Raw genomic sequence first — 22,679 nt, 5'->3', positions numbered from 1 at the left:
GCAGACCACAGAGCTCCCATCCAGTACTGAAGCTCTATCCACTTCTCCAAAGGGGACTACCGGGCTGACATCAACTGCACCAGAATTCAGCACTTCTCCACTGCAGACCACAGAGCTCCCATCCAGTACTGAGGCTCTATCAACTTCTCCAAAAGAGAAAGCAGTGCTGGCATCAACTGTGCCAGAAGCCACCACTTCTCCACTGCAGACCACAGAGCTCCCATCCAGTTCTGAGGCTCTATCTACTTCACCAATGGAGACTACAGTGCTGACATCAACTGTACCAGAAGCCACCACTTCTCCACTGCAGACCACAGAGCTCCCATCAAGTACCGAGGTTCTATCCACTTCACCAATGGAGACTACAGTGCTGACATCAACTGTACCAGAAGCCACCACTTCTCCACTGCAGACCACAGAGCTCCCATCCAGTACTGAGGCTCTATCCACTTCACCAGAGGAGACTACAGTGCTGACATCAACTGTTCCAGAAGCCACCACTTCTCCACTGCAGACCACAGAGCTCCCATCAAGTACCGAGGTTCTATCCACTTCACCAATGAAGACCTCAGTGCTGACATCAACTGTACCAGAAGCCACCACTTCTCCACTGCAGACCACAGAGCTCCCATCAAGTACCGAGGTTCTATCCACTTCACCAATGGAGACTACAGTGCTGACATCAACTGCACCAGAAGCCAGCACTTCTCCACTGCAGACCACAGAGCTCCCATCGAGTGCAAAATCTTTATCCACTTCTCTAGTAGAAACCACAGAGGTAACATCAACTGTACATGTTGCCTCCACTGTTCCCATAGTGCCTGTGGAGGTCACGTCTAGTGGAGAACATCCCTCCACTTCTGCAACGGGTACTACTGAGTTAGCATCGTGGTCCATAGCTCTTTCTACTTCCCGTGGAGTGTCTGCTGGATTCACATCAGAGACAGCCACCACTTTAGAGACAGAGAGAGGTATGTTCCTTTATTTCCTAAGGGCTCATCCACACTTATCTTTCCCCAAATTTTCTAGGTGCAGGTCTGTGGTTTATAATGCTGTATCTGAATGTTAAAAAAAACCCAACAACCCTGACTCTTTCAGGACAAAAACATGCTGTTTAATGCTGAATTGGAACAAATGGCATTTCAGGTTTTCTGCCAATTTAGTGATAAAGTGCAGGCTTCTGCCAAGGAAACTGCTGGGGCAGGAAAAAAGGACTCAGCCTTTCCACTTTTTAAAAAGTTAAGAGTGGTTTACTTGCAAACTCTCCTAAGGTCAAATTCATGTCATTTTCCATACAGAATTCAGAAAAAGTTGCACAAGCAGTAAAACTTAGTTTAGTTACAGTGGTAATTTTTTCCTATATTATTGGTTTAGTAACTCAAGAGAGGCTTATAAGAACAATGTGGTCTGAGCTGCAGCAACTAGCTCAGACCTCCTCACATGTTGAGCTTCTCAGGCGCTGTGGTTTAAACCACTGTGCCGCTTGGACTTGCCGATCAGAAGGTTGGCGGTTCGAATCCCTGCGACGGGGTGAGCTCCCATTGCTCAGTCCCTGCTCCTGCCAACCTAGCAGTTCGAAAGCACGCCAGTGCAAGTAGATAAATAGGTACCACTCTGACGGGAAGGTAAACGGCATTTCCGTGCACTGCTCTGGTTTTGCCAGAAGCGACTTAGTCATGCTGGCCACATGACCCGGAAAAACTGTGGACAAATGCCAGCTCCCTCAGCCAGTAAAGCGAGATGAGCGCTGCAACCCCAGAGTCATTCGCCACTGGACTTAACTGTCTGGGGTCCCTTTAGGTAAAGGTAAAGGTACCCCTGCCCGTACGGGCCAGTCTTGACAGACTCTAGGGTTGTGCGCCCATCTCACTCAAAGAGGCTGGGGACCAGCGCTGTCCGAAGACACTTCCGGGTCACGTGGCCAGCGTGACATCGCTGCTCTGGCGAGCCAGAGCCACACACGGAAACGCCGTTTACCTTCCCGCTAGTAAGCGGTCCCTATTTATCTACTTGCACCCAGGGGTGCTTTCGAACTGCTAGGTTGGCAGGCACTGGGACTGAACAGCGGGAGCGCACCCCTCCGCGGGGATTTGAACCGCCGACCTTTCGATCGGCAAGCCCTAGGCGCTGAGGCTTTTACCCACAGCGCCACCCGTGTCCTGAGTCCCTTTACCTTTACCTTTAAGCCTGTCAGGACATCTTACTCTATGGTCTTAACCCTCTCATGCAAAGGGCGAACCTCAGCCTAGGAACACGGCATAAAAGGAAACCTGGATGATCCCTTCCTTTATATACAGGATGCTTTGCAAGGAACAGGTATGGGGTCACCTGGCCCAGGCACTTCCTGTCTGACACAGACAGGAAGCAGTGGAGGATGGGGAGACCTGGAGGATGGGTTGGTGTGCTGAGACCTGTGGAGAGATCTTGGAAGGTTTGGTCAGAGCGGGTGGAGGAATGGGATGAGGATGTAGCGCTCTCAGAACTGGATCCCAAGGAGGTGCTCAGTAGATTAGGTGGCCTTGGCCTTGGGGACGGCCCAAGAGAAGCCAACCCCAGTGGATTCTGAGACCCCAAGTGTTGCATCGCAGCAGTCTGATGTGACCCCAGCACTGTCAGAAAAGAGTCATTTGCATTTGAATATTCTCAACAGGTACAAATACAGTGGTGCCCCGCAAGACGAATGCCTCGCAAGACGGAAAACCCGCAAGACGAAAGGGTTTTCCGTTTGCAGAGGCGCTTCGCAAGACGAATTTCCCTATGGGCTTGCTTTGCAAGACGAAAATTGACGAAAATTTTTGAGGTTTTTTTTCCGCTCCAAAACCCCTTTTTCTGAAGCGCTAAGCTGCTAAAAGCATTTTAGCAGCTAAACCGCTAATCCCTTAAGCATTTAATAGGCGTTAATAGCCCTTAAACTGCCAATAGCGCTAATAGCGCTAATCCGCTAATGGGCTTGCTTCGCAAGACGAAAAAACCGCAAGACGAAAAGACTCGCGGAACGGATTCTTTTCGTCTTGCGAGGCACCACTGTATTATAATGTTTGTTATTAACATAAGAAGGAGGTGACACATTTACCGTATTTTTCGCTCTATAAGACGCACCAGACCACAAGACGCACCTAGTTTTTGGAGGAGGAAAACAAGAAAAAAAATGTTCTGAATCTCAGAAGCCAGAACAACAAGAAGGATCGGTGTGCAGAGAAAGCAGCAATCCCTCTTGCTGTTCTGGCTTCTGGTATAGCTGCGCAGCCTGCATTCGCTCCATAAGACGCACACACACTTCACCTTACTTTTTAGGAGCGAAAAAGTGAGTCTTATAGAGCAAAAAATACGGTATTTTCTATCCCATGTAAAGACTTTTCGACAGTCCGCTGTTGTTGGGGGTTCCCCCCGACCTCCTCTCACTGGTCCTGCCTGAGGATCAGGACATCAACCATACAAGTGTCTGACTTCTCCGCTCATTGAACGGGAGGCCCCATGGGGCCAGTGGCATAGCGTGGGTTGCCCAGGGCCGCGTGGAGCAGGGTGGCAAACAAACAGTTGGAGTACGCATGCACATTCATCTGCATAACAGTGTCAGCCAGGAGATCGCAGCTGCAGAGATAAGAAAATAGGAGCCGTTCCATTGTCTGGAGAGGTTGCTTCTGGGTTCCCACGGAGAAGCCCAGTGACGGAAGCATGTAGCTGTATTGAGGCGTTGAAATTTTGTGCCCCTTACAATTTTGTGCCCTGGGCAATCGCCTCTGGGGCCCCCCCATGCCACGCCACGGCACTGGGACTGTCAGTTGTTGGCACAACATCTTAGCTTCTCCTTTGCCACATATCTCGGCTTCGGTTGCATTTCTTGACCCGCATGCCGCATGCATCATAGCAACCGATGCACTGGCTGATGGAAACCGAGCTGTGAGTCTGTGTCTGAAAGTGGGAGGGGGGACACGTCAACAAAGATCTCTGGCCGGCAGTAATGGAAATCTGTCCCCTTCCAGCCACCAAACGCAATGAATCTGTGATCCAGCCTGCTACTGAGAAGCCAATCCTGCAACCGGGAGGTGTTAAGAATGCCACAACGCCACAAGCAACTACGCCCCGTGTCGGAACAACAAGTGAGTATTAACTATTGCTGATACTGTTCGGGATAATTCACTTTCTGACCCACCCTTCACTACAATGTCCCTGGCAGGTCTTGCTCTCATTTTGAAAAGATGTCTATCCATATTCTGCAAATAGATAGATAGATAGATAGATAGATAGATAGATAGATAGATAGATACTCTACTACACTGAAATGTTTCTTGGATTGTCCTTGAATCTTCCTGCCACACTTGCCATCCTCTCCTTTCAATTCTTGCTCCACACATCCTTTTCTAGTCCCTCCCCCTTTTCGGGGTGGATCCAGAGCAGGGGTGGCTCAGAGATGGATGCAGCTGCCGAGCTGCTCAACTGCCTCATTCCTTTAGTCAGAATGACTGAATCTGTATCCGCCGCCCGTGTCTTGGTTCATGACTAGGGCGTCCACATTTCACGGTCCTGCTCCTGTTACCATTTGCCAATCACCATGGGACTTTTTTTGAGTGGTGGGGTGGCTTTTTTGAAGAAGCCTGTGTGTGAATTTGTTTTATGTGTGGGGATCAGTAAGGCTGTATTCCGATGGCATGAGTATCACGGCGACCGGTCGTTTCTTCGTCCGCCGTCACAACCGTTGTAACATGCCCCTTGTTATCTTCCGCCGGTTCTGCCGTTAAGGACTTCTTGGATCATTCTTTGTCTAGCTCCTTCCCTTTGACCTTACCGCCTTGGGTGACCCTGCTGGGAGTACAAGATTCCCGACAGCTTCGCTCACAAGGGTCATGGGAACATGCAAGCCCACTCACCAGGACGAAGCGATGATCCTTTGAGAACCAGTGCTCTAAGCATGCATCACATAAGTTATCTTTCATTGATATGAACCCTTTCTGGGGACTTAAAGGGCAGGCAAAGGGAGAAGGATTATCTCATCTCCCCATCACATCTTCTCATGGTAACCCCCGGCTCTCTATTTCCTCCATAGGCTCTTCCGCAAAACCTCCGCTGCCTCCACTTATACCCGCAACAGCCCGCACAACCATCAAAATCACCCCGGTAGTGACAACCCCCAGACAGCCGCCAGTAATTTCCTCCACGGCATCCCAGTTGACAAGTAAGAAAATTTCACAGTGATGGTTTTGTTTTTAATGATTTAAAAATGATTTTTAAAAGGAGGGGGAGCTGGAAGCATATTAATAATGATTTTATTATTTAGACCCCACACATCTGGCTGGGTTTCCCCAGCCACTCTGGGCGGCTTCCAGCAGATACAAAAACATTAAACATTAAAAAACATTTTAAAAACTTCCCAATACCAGGCTGCCTTTAGTTGTCTTCTAAAGATTGTAAAGATTGTAAAGATTGACCGCTTTTGCGGCCTAGTCAGGAGTCAGGCGCTGGCAGGGAGCGATGCCGCCCCCCCGCTACTGAAAAGAAGAAGAAGAGTTTGGATTTGATACCCCGCTTTATCACTATGCTAAGGGGTCTCCAAGCGGCTGACATTCTCCTTTCCCTTCCTCCCCCACAACAAACACTCTGTGAGGTGAGTGGGGCTGAGAGACTTCAGAGAAGTGTGACTGGCCCATGGTCACCCAGCAGCTGCATGTGGAGGAGTGGGGAATCGAACCTGGTTCACCAGATTATGAGACTACTGCTCTTAACCACTACACCACACTGGCGTTCTGCGCCCTAGTCGGGCCCACGCCACCCTCCCGATGCCCCCTCCCCCACCGCAAATGCAAGCTAGGTAGGCTAGTAGACCAACCTAGTGGCCTACTCGGGGCCATGCTGCCCACTTGGGCTGGCAGCACCCTGGGCAAGCATCTGCCGGTGGAGGAGCAAGCTCCCCCCCACACTGCTGCCAGGGAAAAGCTCCAAAAAAGTAAAGAAGACCGGTTACTTACCTCAATCCGGCCGCCTGAACATGCTCCTGATCTTGATCCTGATCCTGGGAGAGAGAACGGCAAAAGAGGCTTGAGCCCAGGAGTCAGCCTCTTTTCTTTTGGCCTTAGGCCCACCCCCGGCCGGCCGTCCATTGTCCTCCCTGGCCGAGGGTGGGTCAAAGGCCAGCACAAGCAGGTGGGTGGCACCCGCCCAGGTGAGCCTCACTCGGTGCCGCAAACCCCGCCCACCTGTGGGGAAGGGAGGGCGGATATTGTATAGTTATTTATCTCCTTGGCATTTGATGGGAAGGGGTTCCACAGGGCCTGCCTCTGGGGAACTCCCACCTGAAACCTGCCGGCATTGGCCAATTGGCCGGCAGTTGGGAGATCCTGCCCCAGCCAGCCAACAGATCACTGGAGCCCCCTGGCCACGCCACTTTTGAAGGCGGGCAAACTTATGACATTCATTTCAAATATTGTATTCTGGGTATTGCTTTAATTCATTTCCCCCTTTTAACCATCCTGGGTGCCCTTTGCTAAGAAAGAATGGGGTAGAAATTTACCGAATACACACGTTCATTTATTCCCCCCTCTGTTCCAGCCACTCTGCCAACGCCTGCCCAAACAACAACCCCAATTCCAGCGGTTGAACAATTCACCCTCAATTTCACCATCACCAACCTCAAGTACAGGGAAGAGATGGGAACTCACAATTCCAAAATATTCAATGCAACAGAGAGTGATCTCATTCGCCTGGTAAGCCTGACTCCATGGCAGTTATGAAGGGATGTGTAGATAAATTTGTACACTTTCTGTAGGGTGGAAGATGCTCAATGTCTCTTTCCTTCCTCAGCTTGATGGAATTCTCCTCAACAGCAGCATTGGCCCGGCATATCTGAGGTGCAGAGTGACTCAACTCAGGTAAGCCTTCCCCAAAGGTGGGAACATATCTGCTCTGCTGGCAACCCAGGCAAACAAGGTTGGCGTCTTCTGTCCTCCCTTGTCCATATCTGTGGTCAATCCTGAATCCTGATTTCCCTCTCCTCCCAGACCGGTGAGAGACGGGGATGAAACCGGAATGGACGCCGTCTGCACTTACCGCAACGACTCCACCACGCCCGCCTTTGACCGAGTGAAGGTGTACCACGAGATCGTCAACCAGACCAGCAGTTTCACCGAGATGGGGCAATACTATCTGGAAAGATACAGCCTCTACGTCAACGGTAGCGGAGTGGTTTTTAAGCTTTGGATGTGCATAAAATATCTGGATATGTGTTGATGTGTTTGTGTGTGTCCATGAAGGTTAATAAAAGCAACACAGGAGTTTCTCCAGCCCAGCCTTCTCCAGAGGCCAAATTTCTAGGACCGAATGCTGCGGACTTGGATGAATATGATATTGTGTTTTTGTTGGATAGAACAGGGCTAATCATGATATGACTATGGAGGTTTTCACCAGATGTTGTGTGAGGGTCTGAGGCTCCCGTGGCAGTGAGATGATTTTCTCATAGAGGTGAAGGACGTTCATTCCTGTGTACAGACAGTGCGCTGTCCAAAATAGTGAGGAATCCCAACCCGTTACTATTATATTTGAAAAGCCTGTTTGTGGCATTACATTATGCAATTTCCTGAATTAACGTCTCTTCCATTTCTATAGGTTATCATGAAACCCCTCCTGAAACGAGTAAGTGGAACCAAATTTAAATTCTGAAAACAACACCCCAATCTGACAAACACAGGGAAAAGAGTGATGGGATTGGGGGGGGGGGTGATGTGGAAAATGCACCAGGGGAAGGCTAGCAACATATGCACTCTTTGGTTTAAATGTTTGTTTGTTTGTTTGATTAGATTTTCAAATCTCACCATATGATCGACTTCTGGTTGACATTCAAAATATTTCAATCTGTTAAGAAGGGGCTATATAGTTTGAGAATATGAAGTTTCATGGCCTTTGTCTTAATTCTTGCATTCTGGATATTGCTTTATTTGGTTTTCTATTCTCAATTCTCAGTCACACCATTCCATCCACTTCTAGTTGAAATTAAAAGTATTTCAATCTCTTAACGAGGAAACATATGTTGTGTGAGACCTGGGAGTTTGATGTCTTGCATTTTAATTATTGTATTCTGGGTATTATTTCATTTGATTTTTCCTTGTTTTAACTTTTCTGCTGCCCCTTTGGGAAGTGTGGAATGGAAATTTATGATATACCTATGTCTGTTCCAGCCACTCTGCCCACACCTGCCCAAACAACAACCCCAATTCCAGCGGTTGAACAATTCACCGTCAATTTCACCGTCACCAACCTCAAGTACAGGGAAGAGATGGGACAACCCAATTCTACAGTGTTCAACACAACGGAAAGAGCACTTATCGCAGTGGTAAGTCTGATTCCAACTGCTTGTGAGAACGGCTTGTGAGGAGGGGTAGACCAGGCTCTTGTTTTGACGTCGTGTCTCATTCCTCTCTCAGCTTGGCAGATTCCTCAGCAACAGCAGCATTGGCCCTGCGTATCTGGGGTGCAGAGTGACTCAGCTCAGGTAAGTCTTCCTCCAAAGAGAGAACATTTCTTTGCTGCTCATACCACACTTTGGCAAGTGGGACTCCATGGTTTCTTCCCTTGTGGACCATTCTGCATCCTGAATGATCTCCCTCTCTCTTTGTCCTCCCAGACCAGTGAAGAACGGGGATGAAACTGGAATGGACGCCGTCTGCACTTACCGCAACGACTCCACCAGCCCCGCCTTTGACCGAGTGAAGGTGTACCACGAGATCGTCAACCAGACAGACAACTTCAGCAAGATGGGGCCCTATGAGGTGGAAAGATACAGCCTCTACGTCAATGGTAAGCAAGTTGTGGAACTCTTGATGTGCATAGCTTGTCCGTATGTGTGTGTGTATGTGTGTGTTGCGCAATACCCCCAAGCCCAGCCTTCATCTGAGTCAATGTTTGCAGAGATATTCGGACCCGTTCTTGTGAACTGAATGCCGGGGTGTTTTCATGTGATTTTGTGCTGCTTGAGTTGCTGTGGAAATCTGGGTGCAGGGATGACGTTGTGGAGGTTTTTGTCCTCTGCCCAGGAGGCCTCCCCATGTCATGAGAGTGTCCAAAGCTAATTGAGGTGATTGTCATGATTGTGTTATAATATGTGTGAGTTGCTTCTCACTCCCTCTGCATAGTGCATCTTCTGAACATAGGAGGACGTAACAATTCTCCTGCCCCAGAAAAAACCCCTCTTATTTTAAACATCAATATATTGAGAGCTTCTCAAATGACTGTCTCTTCCATTTCTATAGGTTATCATGAAACCCCTCCTGAAACAAGTAAGTAGAACCACATTGAAATTCTAACACAGCAAGCCCCCCTCTGACAATCAGAGTAGCTGATGTTGACAATTCATGAGTGGAAGAGTACCAAAATGAAGCTTCTTTGATTCAAGTGATTCATTTGTTAGATTTTTCAGTCTCACCATGGGATTGACTTCTGGTTGACATTGAAAATATTTGAATCTGTTAAGAAGGGGATATATAATTTGAGAAAAGAAGTTTCATGGCCTTCATTTTGATTCTTGCATTCTGAATATTGCTTTATTTGGTTTTCTCTTCTCAATTCTCAATCACACCCTTCCATCAACTTCTAGTTGAAATTCAAAGTATTTCAATCTCTTAACGAGGAAACATATGTTGTGTGAGACCTGGGAGTCTGATGTCTTGCATTTTAATTATTGTATTGTGGGAATTCTTTCATATGATTTTTTTTTTTAAACTATTCTGCTTCCCCATTGGGAAGGGTGGAATGGAAATTTATGATATACCTATGTCTGTTCCAGCTACTCTGCCCACACCTGCCCAAACAACAACCCCAATTCCATCGGTTGAACAATTCACCATCAATTTCACCGTCACCAACCTCAAGTACAGGGAAGAGATGGGACAACCCAATTCTACAGTGTTCAACACAACGGAAAGAGCACTTATCGCAGTGGTAAGTTTGATTCCAACTGCTTGTGAGAACGGCTTGTGAGGAGGGGTAGACCAGGCTCTTGTTTTGACATCGTGTCTCATTCCTCTCTCAGCTTGGCAGGTTCCTCAGCAACAGCAGCATTGGCCCTGCGTATCTGGGGTGCAGAGTGACTCAGCTCAGGTAAGTCTTCCTCCAAAGAGAGAACATTTCTTTGCTGCTCATACCACACTTTGGCAAGTGGGACTCCATGGTTTCTTCCCTTGTGGACCATTCTGCATCCTGAATGATCTCCCTCTCTCTTTGTCCTCCCAGACCAGTGAAGAACGGGGATGAAACTGGAATGGACGCGGTCTGCACTTACCGCAATGACTCCACCAGCCCCGCCTTTGACCGAGTGAAGGTGTACCACGAGATCGTCAACCAGACGGACAACTTCAGCAAGATGGGGCCCTATGAGGTGGAAAGATACAGCCTCTACGTCAATGGTAAGCAAGTTGTGGAACTCTTGATGTGCATAGCTTGTCTGTATGTGTGTGTGTTGTGCAGTACCCCCAAGCCCAGCCTTCATCTGAGTCAATGTTTGCAGAGATATTCGGACCCGTGCTTGTGAACTGAATGCCGGGGTATTTTCATGTGATTTTGTGCTGCTTGAGTTGCTGTGGAAATCTGGGTGCAGGGATGACGTTGTGGAGGTTTTTGTCCTCTGCCCAGGAGGCCATGCCTCTGTGTAGTGCATCTTCCGAATAAAGGAGGACGTAACAATTCTCCTGCCCCAGAAAGAAACCCTCCTTATTTTAAAAATCATTATATTGAGAGCTTCTCAAATGACTGTCTCTTACTTTTCTGTAGGTTATCATGAAGACCCTCCTAAAACAAGTAAGTAGAACCACATTGAAATTCTAACACAGCAAGCCCCCCTCTGACAATCAGAGTAGCTGATGTAGAGAATGCATGAGTGGAAGAGTACCAAAATGAAGCTTCTTTGATTCAAGTGATTCATTTCTTAGATTTTTCAGTCTCACCATGTGATTGACTTCTGGTTGACATTGAAAATATTTCAATCTGTTAAGAAGGGGATATATAATTTGAGAAAAGAAGTTTCATGGCCTTCATTTTGATTCTTGCATTCTGAATATTGCTTTATTTGGTTTTCTATTCTCAATTCTCAGTCACACCCTTCCATCCACTTCTAGTTGAAATTAAAAGTATTTCAATCTCTTAACGAGGAAACATATGTTGTGTGAGACCTGGGAGTTTGATGTCTTGCATTTTAATTATTGTATTCTGGGAATTGTTTCATATGAATTTTTGTTTTTGATTTTTTTTAAATATTCTGCTTCCCCATTGGGAAGGGTGGAATGGAAATTTATGATATACCTATGTCTGTTCCAGCCACTCTGCCCACACCTGCCCAAACAACAACCCCAATACCATCGGTTGAACAATTCACCGTCAATTTCACTGTCACCAACCTCAAGTACAGGGAAGAGATGGGAGAACCCAATTCTACAGTGTTCAACACAACGGAAAGAGCACTTATCGCAGTGGTAAGTCTGATTCCAACTGCTTGTGAGAACGGCTTGTGAGGAGGGGTAGACCAGGCTCTTGTTTTGACGTCGTGTCTCATTCCTCTCTCAGCTTGGCAGATTCCTCAGCAACAGCAGCATTGGCCCTGCGTATCTGGGGTGCGGAGTGACTCAACTCAGGTAAGTCTTCCTCCAAAGAGAGAACATATCTTTGCTGCTCATAGCACACTTTGGCAAGTGGGACTCCATGGTTTCTTCCCTTGTGGACCATTCTGCATCCTGAATGATCTCCCTCTCTCTTTGTCCTCCCAGACCAGTGAAGAATGGGGATGAAACTGGAATGGACGCCGTCTGCACTTACCGCAATGACTCCAGCAGCCCCGCCTTTGACCGAGTGAAGGTGTACCACGAGATCGTCAACCAGACGGACAACTTCAGCAAGATGGGGCCCTATGAGGTGGAAAGATACAGCCTCTACATCAATGGTAAACAAGTTGTGGAACTCTTGATCTGCATAGCTTGTCCGTATATGTGTGTGTCTGTGTGTGTGTGTGTGTGTGTGTTGTGCAGTACCCCCAAGCCCAGCCTTCATCTGAGTCAATGTTTGCAGAGATATTCGGACCCGTGCTTGTGAACTGAATGCCGGGGCATTTTCATGTGATTTTGTGCTGCTTGAGTTGCTGTGGAAATCTGGGTGCAGGGATGACGTTATGGAGGTTTTTGTCCTCAGCCCAGGAGGCCCTGCCTCTTTGTAGTGCATTTTCTGAATACAGGAGGACGTAACAATTCTCTTTTTTTTTTTTAAAGATATTTATTAAAGTTTTCAATATATTACAAAAATTAGAAAAAAGAAGAAAAATAAATAAAAAATTAAAAGGAGTAAAAAGAGAAAGAAGATACAAAACAGTTAAAAGCAAATCAATCTTTCCATATCATATCTTTCATTTACTTGTTTCCCTGAGCTCCTCACACCTCCCTTTCTTGCATTCCAGTTCAATTGGTTAATTCAGAAAATCCTTTCCCTCTTTAGTTTTATCTTAATCTTTTATCTTAACATATTATAGCTTTAAATTATCACCTGTTAGCAATCCATTTTTACATATTCCTTAACATTGCTGCTAAAAAATCCCACTTAACTTCAATCCAGCATCATACTAACATTCATTATAACAATTCTCCTGCCCCAGAAAAAAACCCTCCTTATTTTAAACATCAATATATTGAGAGCTTCTCAAATGACTGTCTCTTACTTTTCTGTAGGTTATCATGAAGACCCTCCTAAAACAAGTAAGTAGAACCACATTGAAATTCTAACACAGCAAGCCCCCCTCTGACAATCCGAGTAGCTGATGTTGACAATGCATGAGTGAAAGTGATTCATTTGTTAGATTTTTCAGTCTCACCATGTGATTGACTTCTGGTTGACATTGAAAATATTTGAATCTGTTAAGAAGGGGATATATAATTTGAGAAAAGAAGTTTCATGGCCTTCATTTTGATTCTTGCATTCTGAATATTGCTTTATTTGGTTTTCTAGTCTCAATTCTCAATCACACAATTCCATCAACTTCTAGTATTTCAATCTCTGCAGGAGGAAACATATATTGTGTGAGACCTGGGAGTTTGATGTCTTGCATTTTAATTATTGTATTCTGGGAATTGTTTCAAATGATTTTTATTTGTTTTGTTTTAACTATTCTGCTTCCCCATTGGGAAGGGTGGAATGGAAATTTATGATATACCTACGTCTGTTCCAGCCACTCTGCCCACACCTGCCCAAACAACAACCCCAATTCCAGCGGTTGAACAATTCACCGTCAATTTCACCATCACCAACCTCAAGTACAGGGAAGAGATGGGACAACCCAATTCTACAGTGTTCAACACAACAGAAAGAGCACTTATCGCAGTGGTAAGTCTGATTCCAACTGCTTGTGAGAACGGCTTGTGAGGAGGGGTAGACCAGGCTCTTGTTTTGACATGGTGTCTCATTCCTCTCTCAGCTTGGCAGATTCCTCAGCAACAGCAGCATTGGCCCTGCGTATCTGGGGTGCAGAGTGACTCAGCTCAGGTAAGTCATCCTCCAATGGGAACACACCTTGCAAGTGGGACTCCATGGTTTCTTCCCTTGTGGACCATTCTGCATCCTGAATGATCTCCCTCTCTCGTTGTCCTCCCAGACCAGTGAAGAACGGGGATGAAACTGGAATGGACGCCGTCTGCACTTACCGCAATGACTCCACCAGCCCCGCCTTTGACCGAGTGAAGGTGTACCACGAGATCGTCAACCAGACGGACAACTTCAGCAAGATGGGGCCCTATGAGGTGGAAAGATACAGCCTCTACGTCAATGGTAAACAAGTTGTGGAACTCTTGATGTGCATAGCTTGTCCGTATGTGTGTGTGTGTGTGTTGTGCAGTACCCCCAAGCCCAGCCTTCATCTGAGTCAATGTTTGCAGAGATATTCAGACCCGTGCTTGTGAACTGAATGCCGGGGTATTTTCATGTGATTTTGTGCTGCTTGAGTTGCTGTGGAAATCTGGGTGCAGGGATGACGTTATGGAGGTTTTGTCCTCAGCCCAGGAGGCCCTGCCTCTGTGTAGTGCATCTTCTGAATACAGGATGACATAACAATTCTCTCTCTTTTTTTTTTTTTTAAAAGATATTTATTAAAGTTTTCAATATATTACAAAAATTAGAAAAAAGAAGAAAAATAAATAAAAAATTAAAAGGAGTAAAAAGAGAAAGAAGATACAAAATAGAAACAGTTAAAAGCAAACCAATCTTTCCATATCATATCTTTCATTTACTTGTTTCCCTGAGCTCCTCACACCTCCCTTTCTTGCATTCCAGTTCAATTGGTTAATTCAGAAAATCCTTTCCCTCTTTAGTTTTATCTTAATCTTTTATCTTAACATATTATAGCTTTAAATTATCACCTGTTAGCAATCCATTTTTACATATTCCTTAACATTGCTGCTAAAAAATCCCACTTAACTTCAATCCAGCATCATTCTAACATTCATTATAACAATTCTCCTGCCCCAGAAAAAAACCCTCCTTATTTTAAACATCAATATATTGAGAGCTTCTCAAATGACTGTCTCTTACTTTTCTGTAGGTTATCATGAAGACCCTCCTAAAACAAGTAAGTAGAACCACATTGAAATTCTAACACAGCAAGCCCCCCTCTGACGATCCGAGTAGCTGATGTTGACAATGCATGAGTGAAAGTGATTCATTTGTTAGATTTTTCAGTCTCACCATGTGATTGACTTCTGCTTGACATTGAAAATATTTGAATCTGTTAAGAAGGGGATATATAATTTGAGAAAAGAAGTTTCATGGCCTTCATTTTGATTCTTGCATTCTGAATATTGCTTTATTTGGTTTTCTATTCTCAATTCTCAGTCACACCATTCCATCCACTTCTAGTCGAAATTCAAAGTATTTCAATCTCTTAACGAGGAAACATACGTTGTGTGAGACCTGGGAGTTTGATGTCTTGCATTTTAATTATTGTATTCTGGGAATTGTTTCATATGATTTTTTGTTTGTTTGTTTTAACTATTCTGCTTCCCCATTGGGAAGGGTGGAATGGAAATTTATGATATACCTATGTCTGTTCCAGCCACTCTGCCCACACCTGCCCAAACAACAACCCCAATTCCTGCGGTTGAACAATTCACCGTCAATTTCACCGTCACCAACCTCAAGTACAGGGAAGAGATGGGACAACCCAATTCTACAGTGTTCAACACAACGGAAAGAGCACTTATCGCAGTGGTAAGTCTGATTCCAACTGCTTGTGAGAACGGCTTGTGAGGAGGGGTAGACCAGGCTCTTGTTTTGACATCATGTCTCATTCCTCTCTCAGCTTGGCAGATTCCTCAGCAACAGCAGCATTGGCCCTGCGTATCTGGGGTGCAGAGTGACTCAGCTCAGGTAAGTCTTCCTCCAATGGGAACACACCTTGCAAGTGGGACTCCATCGTTTCTTCCCTTGTGGCCCATTCTGCATCCTGAATGATCTCCCTCTCTCTTTGTCCTCCCAGACCAGTGAAGAACGGGGATGAAACTGGAATGGACGCCGTCTGCACTTACCGCAATGACTCCACCAGCCCCGCCTTTGACCGAGTGAAGGTGTACCACGAGATCGTCAACCAGACGGACAACTTCAGCAAGATGGGGCCCTATGAGGTGGAAAGATACAGCCTCTACGTCAATGGTAAACGAGTTGTGGAACTCTTGATGTGCATAGCTTGTCCGTATGTGTGTGTGTGTGTTGTGCAGTACCCCCAAGCCCAGCCTTCACCTGAGCCAATGTTTGCAGAGATATTTGGACCCGTGCTTGTGAACTGAATGCCGGAGTATTTTCATGTGATTTTGTGCTGCTTGAGTTGCTGTGGAAATCTGGGTGCAGGGATGACGCTATGGAGGTTTTTGTCCTTAGCCCAGGAGGCCCTGCCTCTGTGTAATGCATCTTCCGCATACAGGAGGACGTAACAATTCTCCTGGCCCAGAAAAAAACCCTCCTTATTTTAAACATCAATATATTGAGAGCTTCTCAAATGACCATCTCTTCCTTTTCTGTAGGTTATCATGAAGACCCTCCTAAAACAAGTAAGTAGAACCACATTGAAATTCTAACACAGCAAGCCCCCCTCTGACGATCCGAGTAGCTGATGTTGACTATGCAAGAGTGGAAGTGATTCATTTGTTAGATTTTTCAGTCTCACCATGTGATTGACTTCTGGTTGACATTGAAAATATTTGAATCTGTTAAGAAGGGGATATATAATTTGAGAAAAGAAGTTTCATGGCCTTCATTTTGATTCTTGCATTCTGAATATTGCTTTATTTGGTTTTCTATTCTCAATTCTCAGTCACACCCTTCCATCCACTTCTAGTTGAAATTCAAAGTATTTCAATCTCTTAACGAGGAAACATATGTTGTGTAAGACCTGGGAGTCTGATGTCTTGCATTTTAATTATTTTATTCTGGGAACTGTTTCATATGATTTTTTGTTTTTGTTTTAACTATTCTGCTTCCCCATTGGGAAGGGTAGAATGGAAATTTATGATATACCTATGTCTGTTCCAGCCACTCTGCCCACACCTGCCCAAACAACAACCCCAATTCCATCGGTTGAACAATTCACCGTCAATTTCACCGTCACCAACCTCAAGTACAGGGAAGAGATGGGACAACCCAATTCTACAGTGTTCAACACAACGGAAAGAGCACTTATCGCAGTGGTAAGTCTGATTCCAACTGCTTGTGAGAACGGCTTGTGGGGAGGGGTAGACCAGGCTCTTGTTTTGACGTCGTGTCTCATTCCTCTCTCAGCTTGGCAGATTCCTCAGCAACAGCAGCATTGGCCCTGCGTATCTGGGGTGCAGAGTGACTCAACTCAGGTAAGTCTTCCTCCAATGGGAACACACCTTGCAAGTGGGAGTCCATCGTTCCTTCCCTTGTGGACCATTCTGCATCCTGAATGATCTCCCTCTCTCTCTGTCCTCCCAGACCAGTGAAGAACGGGGATGAAACTGGAATGGACGCCGTCTGCACTTACCGCAATGACTCCACCAGCCCCGCCTTTGACCGAGTGAAGGTGTACCACGAGATTGTCAACCAGACGGACAACCTCAGCAAGATGGGGCCCTATGAGGTGGAAAGATACAGCCTCTACGTCAATGGTAAACAAGTTGTGGAACTCTTGATGTGCATAGCTTGTCCATGTGTGTGTGTGTTGTGCAGTTGTACAGTTGTGTGTGTGTTGTGCAGTTGTGTGTGTGTTGTGTGTGTTGTACAGCCTCCACGTCAATGGTAAACAAGTTGTGGAGCCCTTGAAGTGCATAGATTCCCCGTGTGTATGAGAGTGAGTGAGTGACTGAGTGAGTGTGTGTGTTGTGCAGTACCCCCAAGCCCAGCCTTCATCTGAGTCAATGCTTGCAGAGATATTCGGACCCATGCTTGTGAACTGAATGCCGGGGTATTTTCATGTGATTTTGTGCTGCTTGAGTTGCTGTGGAAATCTGGGTGCAGGGATGACGTTATGGAGGTTTTGTCCTCAGCCCAGGAGGCCCTGCCTCTGTGTAGTGCATCTTCTGAATATAGGAGGACGGAGCAATTCTCCTGCCCCAGAAAAAAACCCTCCTTATTTTAAACATCAATATATTGAGAGCTTCTCAAATGACTGTCTCTTACTTTTCTGTAGGTTATCATGAAGACCCTCCTAAAACAAGTAAGTAGAACCACATTGAAATTCTAACACAGCAAGCCCCCCTCTGACAATCAGAGTAGCTGATGTCCACAATGCATGGATAGAAGAGTACCAAAATGAAGCTTCTATGATTCAAGTGATTCATTTGTTAGATTTTTCAGTCTCACCATGGGATTGACTTCTGGTTGACATTGAAAATATTTGAATCTGTTAAGAAGGGGATATATAATTTGAGAAAAGAAGTTTCATGGCCTTCATTTTGATTCTTGCATTCTGAATATTGCTTTGTTTGGTTTTCTATTCTCAATTCTCAGTCACACCATTCCATTCACTTCTAGTTGAAATTAAAAGTATTTCAGTCTCTTAACGAGGAAACATATGTTGTGTGAGACCTGGGAGTTTGATGTGTTGCATTTTAATTATTGTATTCTGGGAATTCTTTCATTTGATTTTTCCTTGTTTTAACTTTTCTGCTGCCCCTTTGGGAAGTGTGGAATGGAAATTTATGATATACCTATGTCTGTTCCAGCCACTCTGCCCACACCTGCCCAAACAACAACCCCAATTCCATCGGTTGAACAATTCACCGTCAATTTCACTGTCACCAACCTCAAGTACAGGGAAGAGATGGGACAACCCAATTCTACAGTGTTCAACACAACGGAAAGAGCACTTATCGCAGTGGTAAGTCTGATTCCAACTGCTTGTGAGAATGGCTTGTGAGGCGGGGTAGACTAGGCTCTTGTTTTGACATCGTGTCTCATTCCTCTCTCAGCTTGGCAGATTCCTCAGCAACAGCAGCATTGGCCCTGCGTATCTGGGGTGCAGAGTGACTCAGCTCAGGTAAGTCTTCCTCCAAAGAGAGAACATTTCTTTGCTGCTCATACCACACTTTGGCAAGTGGGACTCCATGGTTTCTTCCCTTGTGGACCATTCTGCATCCTGAATGATCTCCCTCTCTCTTTGTCCTCCCAGACCAGTGAAGAACGGGGATGAAACTGGAATGGACGCTGTCTGCACTTACCGCAATGACTCCACCAGCCCCGCCTTTGACCGAGTGAAGGTGTACCACGAGATCGTCAACCAGACGGACAACTTCAGCAAGATGGGGCCCTATGAGGTGGAAAGATACAGCCTCTACGTCAATGGTAAACAAGTTGTGGAGCCCTTGAAGTGCATAGATTCCCCGTGTGTATGAGAGTGAATGAGTGTGTGTTTTGTGCAGTACCCCCAAGCCCAGCCTTCATCTAAGTCAATGTTTGCAGAGATATTAGGATCCCTGCTTGTGAACCAATCTGGGTGCAGGGATGACGCTATGAGGTTTTTGTCCTCTGCCCAGGAGGCCTCCCCATGTCATGAAAGTGTCCAAAGCTAATCGAGGTGATGGACATGATTGTGTCATAATATGTGTGAGATGCTTCTCACTTCCTCTGCTTAGTGCATCTTCTGAACACAGGAGGACGTAACAATTCTCTGCCCCAGAAAGAAACCTCCTTATTTTAAACATCAATATATTGAGAGCTTCTCAAATGACCATCTCTTACTTTTCTGTAGGTTATCATGAAGACCCGCCTGAAACAAGTAAGTAGAACCACATTGAAATTCTAACACAGCACTCCCCTTCTGACAATCAGAGTAGTTGATGTTGACTATGCATGAGTGGAAGAGTACCAAAATGAAGCTTCTTTGATTCAAGTGATTCATTTGTTAGATATATCAGTCTCACCAGCGGGTGGACTTCCTGCTTACTTTCAAAATATTTCAATCCTTTAATGAGATTGTGAAAGCAAGGTGTTGGGTGGCCTTCATTTTAGTTATTGCATTCTGGATATTGCTGCGTTGGGTTTTTTCCTTCTTTTCCCATCCTGGGGGCCCTTTGGGAAGGAGTGGGATAGACATTCATTCTTTCCCCCTCTATCCCAGCCACTCTGCCAATGCCAGCCCAAACAACAACCCCAATTCCTGCGGTTGAACAATTCACCGTCAATTTCACCGTCACCAACCTCAAGTACAGGGAAGAGATGGGACAACCCAATTCTACAGTGTTCAACACAACGGAAAGAGCACTTATCGCAGTGGTAAGTCTGATTCCAACTGCTTGTGAGAATGGCTTGTGAGGAGGGGTAGACCAGGCTCTTGCTTTGACATCATGTCTCATTCCTCTCTCAGCTTGGCAGATTCCTCAGCAACAGCAGCATTGGCCCTGCGTATCTGGGGTGCAGAGTGACTCAGCTCAGGTAAGTCTTCCTCCAAAGAGAGAACATTTCTTTGCTGCTCATACCACACTTTGGCAAGTGGGACTCCATGGTTTCTTCCCTTGTGGACCATTCTGCATCCTGAATGATCTCCCTCTCTCTTTGTCCTCCCAGACCAGTGAAGAACGGGGATGAAACTGGAATGGACGCCGTCTGCACTTACCGCAATGATTCCACCAGCCCCGCCTTTGACCGAGTGAAGGTGTACCACGAGATCGTCAACCAGACGGACAACTTCAGCAAGATGGGGCCCTATGAGGTGGAAAGATACAGCCTCTACGTCAATGGTAAACAAGTTGTGGAACTCTTGATGTGCATAGCTTGTCCGTCTGTGTGTGTGTGTGTTGTGCAGTACCCCCAAGCCCAGCCTTCATCTGAGTCAATGTTTGCAGAGATATTCGGACCCATGCTTGTGAACTGAATGCTGGGGTATTTTCATGTGATTTTGTGCTGCCTGAGTCGCTGTGGAAATCTAGGTGCAGGGATGACGTTATGGAGGTTTTGTCCTCAGCCCAGGAGGCCCTGCCTCTGTGTAGTGCATCTTCTGAATATAGGAGGACGTAACAATTCTCCTGCCCCAGAAAAAACCCCTCCTAATTTTAACATCAATATATTGAGAGCTTCTCAAATGACTGTCTCTTACTTTTCTGTAGGTTATCATGAAGACCCTCCTAAAACAAGTAAGTAGAACCACATTGAAATTGTAACACAACACACTCCCAGTGTATCTTGTCCTTTTCTAGTTTACAATGAAGTGCCTCTTGAAGCAAGTAAGTATCACCTAAGTATTTTTAAGTCGAGTCTCTTACAACATAGTCAGGGATGAGACTCATGATATTAAAACCTTTGGTAATACATCAGTGAACCGCGTGTCAATATGAGCACCCTTTAATGGATAGGGTATAATAATTGTATAATACTATAAATCTCTTGACACTAGTACATATCTTTCTCCTCCTGTTCCAGCCACTTTGCCAGCACCAACACAAACCCCAACCCCAGTCCCAACACTTGAACACTTCACCATCAATTGTACCGTAACCAACCTCAGATACAAGCCAGAAATGGGAACTCCCAACTCAAAGGCCTTCAACGCTACAGAGAAAGTGCTCACCATGCTGGTAAGTCTGATTCCGAGCCACTTTTGAGAATGGCATGCAATGAGGTGTGAGCGAGCCTGTTGATTTCACCAATTAAGTGTTTCTTTTCTTCTTCAGTTTGGAAGAATTCTCCGCAACAGCAGCATTGGCCCGGCGTTCCTGGGATGCGAAGTGACTCAGCTCAGGTAAGCCTTCCTCAAGTGCGGAAACATATATCCTCTGGACATTACTCACTCTGGAAACAGTGATTTCATCCCTCTTCTGTTGTCCACCTTTGTGGTCTGTCTTACACCTGAAACTCATTCTCTCTCCTCCCAGACCGGTGAGAAATGGGGACGAAACTGGAATGGACGCCGTCTGCACTTACCGCAATGACTCCACCACGCCAGCCTTTGACCGAGTGAAGGTGTACCATGAAATTGTCAACCAGACCAGCGGCTTCACCAAAATGGGTCCCTACAACATGGAAAGATACAGCCTCTACGTCAACGGTAGCCAAGAGATTCTTAGTCACTTCCTGTCCATAGATTAACTGTCTGCGGTTTGTGTAATGGAATAGAATAGACTGTCCTCTGAGCTCAGTTTCTTGTTGTGCCCATGATTTCCTGAGAGATGAGGCTCCTCACTCCCAAACTGAGGATGTCATAGGCAGAAGGAAATTTGGGAGTGGGGCATAGAGAAGGGGTAGCCTCCCCTAAGGAGGATTACGCTCAGAAGAAGTCTGGATTGAACCCTTTTCAAGTGTCTACAACTGCAACACCACTGTTTTGGTCCAATCATAACCAGCCTGTCTTCCTTTGTCCTAGGTTACCATGAGGTCCCAGCTGAATCAAGTAAGTTTACTTTTAAAAATCCTACATCTTTAAGCCCTTTATGGCCCTTTCACCAAACCCAAGGAAAGGAGTTATAGGAAGGCAATAGTGTTGGCCATATGTCAATGGAAGAGCATCTATGTGAACACATATAAATTGATTGGTTGTTATTTTGTCAGTCACACCATGCAATGAGCCACTAGCCTCTGCCTGATCCATTTATTTCATTTCCTGTGGTAGCCCCTCCACCAGCCCCGACACCAACCCCAGCCCTGGCAGTTGAACCCTTCACCGTCAACTGGACCGTAACCAACCTCAAGTATAACCCAGAAATGGGGACGCCCAATTCAAAGGCCTTCAATGCTACAGAGAAAGCTCTCACCACGCTGGTAAGTCCAATTCCTGCCCACTTGTGAGAATGGCTTGTCACCCTTCTATCGATTTGATGTACTCAATGCCTCTTTCATTTTTCAGCTGGGAAGAATTCTCCGCAACAGCAGCATTGGCCCGGCATATGTGGGATGCAAAGTGACTCAGCTCAGGTCAGCCATCCTCAAACATGGGAACCTTTTAGCTCTGATCATCCCTTGGACACAAATGATCCTGTCTCGCCCAACCGTTCCAACTGCTCATAATTCTACTCAACCTCTCTCTCTTTCCTCCCAGACCTGTGAGTGATGGGGATGAAACCGGAATGGATGCCGTCTGCACTTACCGCAACGACTCCACCACGCCCGCCTTTGACCGGGTGAAGGTGTACCATGAAATTGTCAACCAGACCAGCGGTTTCACCAAGATGGGTCCCTACAACATGGAAAGATACAGCCTCTATGTCAATGGTAATCAGCTGTTTCCT

General features: G+C 46.0%; 2 protein-coding genes across 2 annotated transcripts in view; both read left to right on the top strand.

Annotated features, from left to right (window-relative positions):
- Positions 1-606: 606 nt before the first annotated feature.
- LOC310668265 (mucin-16-like) lies at positions 607-12,068 on the top strand (the record flags this gene model as incomplete). Its single annotated transcript, XM_083421288.1, has 19 exons — positions 607-971; positions 3,984-4,100; positions 5,045-5,173; positions 6,544-6,698; positions 6,796-6,863; positions 6,993-7,165; positions 7,597-7,623; positions 8,166-8,320; positions 8,412-8,479; positions 8,612-8,784; positions 9,237-9,263; positions 9,770-9,924; positions 10,016-10,083; positions 10,216-10,388; positions 10,753-10,779; positions 11,296-11,450; positions 11,542-11,609; positions 11,742-11,914; positions 12,040-12,068. The coding sequence occupies exons 1-19, from the start codon at positions 662-664 to the stop codon at positions 12,066-12,068; spliced, it is 2,250 nt and encodes a 749-aa protein (XP_083277414.1). The 5' UTR covers positions 607-661.
- Positions 12,069-13,401: 1,333 nt separating this feature from the next.
- MUC16 (mucin 16, cell surface associated) overlaps positions 13,402-22,679 on the top strand; it is a 51,096-nt gene continuing 41,818 nt past the window's right edge. Inside the window, exons 1-26 of the mRNA XM_083421315.1 lie at positions 13,402-13,500; positions 13,610-13,782; positions 14,552-14,578; positions 15,062-15,216; positions 15,308-15,375; positions 15,485-15,657; positions 16,026-16,052; positions 16,534-16,688; positions 16,780-16,847; positions 16,957-17,129; positions 17,651-17,677; positions 18,186-18,340; positions 18,432-18,499; positions 18,632-18,804; positions 19,211-19,237; positions 19,580-19,734; positions 19,826-19,893; positions 20,026-20,198; positions 20,565-20,591; positions 20,878-21,032; positions 21,129-21,196; positions 21,330-21,502; positions 21,818-21,844; positions 22,064-22,212; positions 22,298-22,365; positions 22,490-22,662. Of these exons, the coding sequence (XP_083277441.1) occupies positions 13,638-13,782; positions 14,552-14,578; positions 15,062-15,216; positions 15,308-15,375; positions 15,485-15,657; positions 16,026-16,052; positions 16,534-16,688; positions 16,780-16,847; positions 16,957-17,129; positions 17,651-17,677; positions 18,186-18,340; positions 18,432-18,499; positions 18,632-18,804; positions 19,211-19,237; positions 19,580-19,734; positions 19,826-19,893; positions 20,026-20,198; positions 20,565-20,591; positions 20,878-21,032; positions 21,129-21,196; positions 21,330-21,502; positions 21,818-21,844; positions 22,064-22,212; positions 22,298-22,365; positions 22,490-22,662 (2,677 nt within the window). The 5' untranslated portion in view covers positions 13,402-13,500; positions 13,610-13,637. The remainder of the gene's footprint in view (positions 13,501-13,609; positions 13,783-14,551; positions 14,579-15,061; positions 15,217-15,307; positions 15,376-15,484; positions 15,658-16,025; positions 16,053-16,533; positions 16,689-16,779; positions 16,848-16,956; positions 17,130-17,650; positions 17,678-18,185; positions 18,341-18,431; positions 18,500-18,631; positions 18,805-19,210; positions 19,238-19,579; positions 19,735-19,825; positions 19,894-20,025; positions 20,199-20,564; positions 20,592-20,877; positions 21,033-21,128; positions 21,197-21,329; positions 21,503-21,817; positions 21,845-22,063; positions 22,213-22,297; positions 22,366-22,489; positions 22,663-22,679) is intronic.

This window comes from Podarcis tiliguerta (assembly GCF_965153285.1).
Source record: "Podarcis tiliguerta genome assembly, chromosome: 18".
Lineage (NCBI taxonomy): Eukaryota > Metazoa > Chordata > Lepidosauria > Squamata > Lacertidae > Podarcis > Podarcis tiliguerta.
This window is presented reverse-complemented; position numbering and strand designations above follow the sequence as displayed.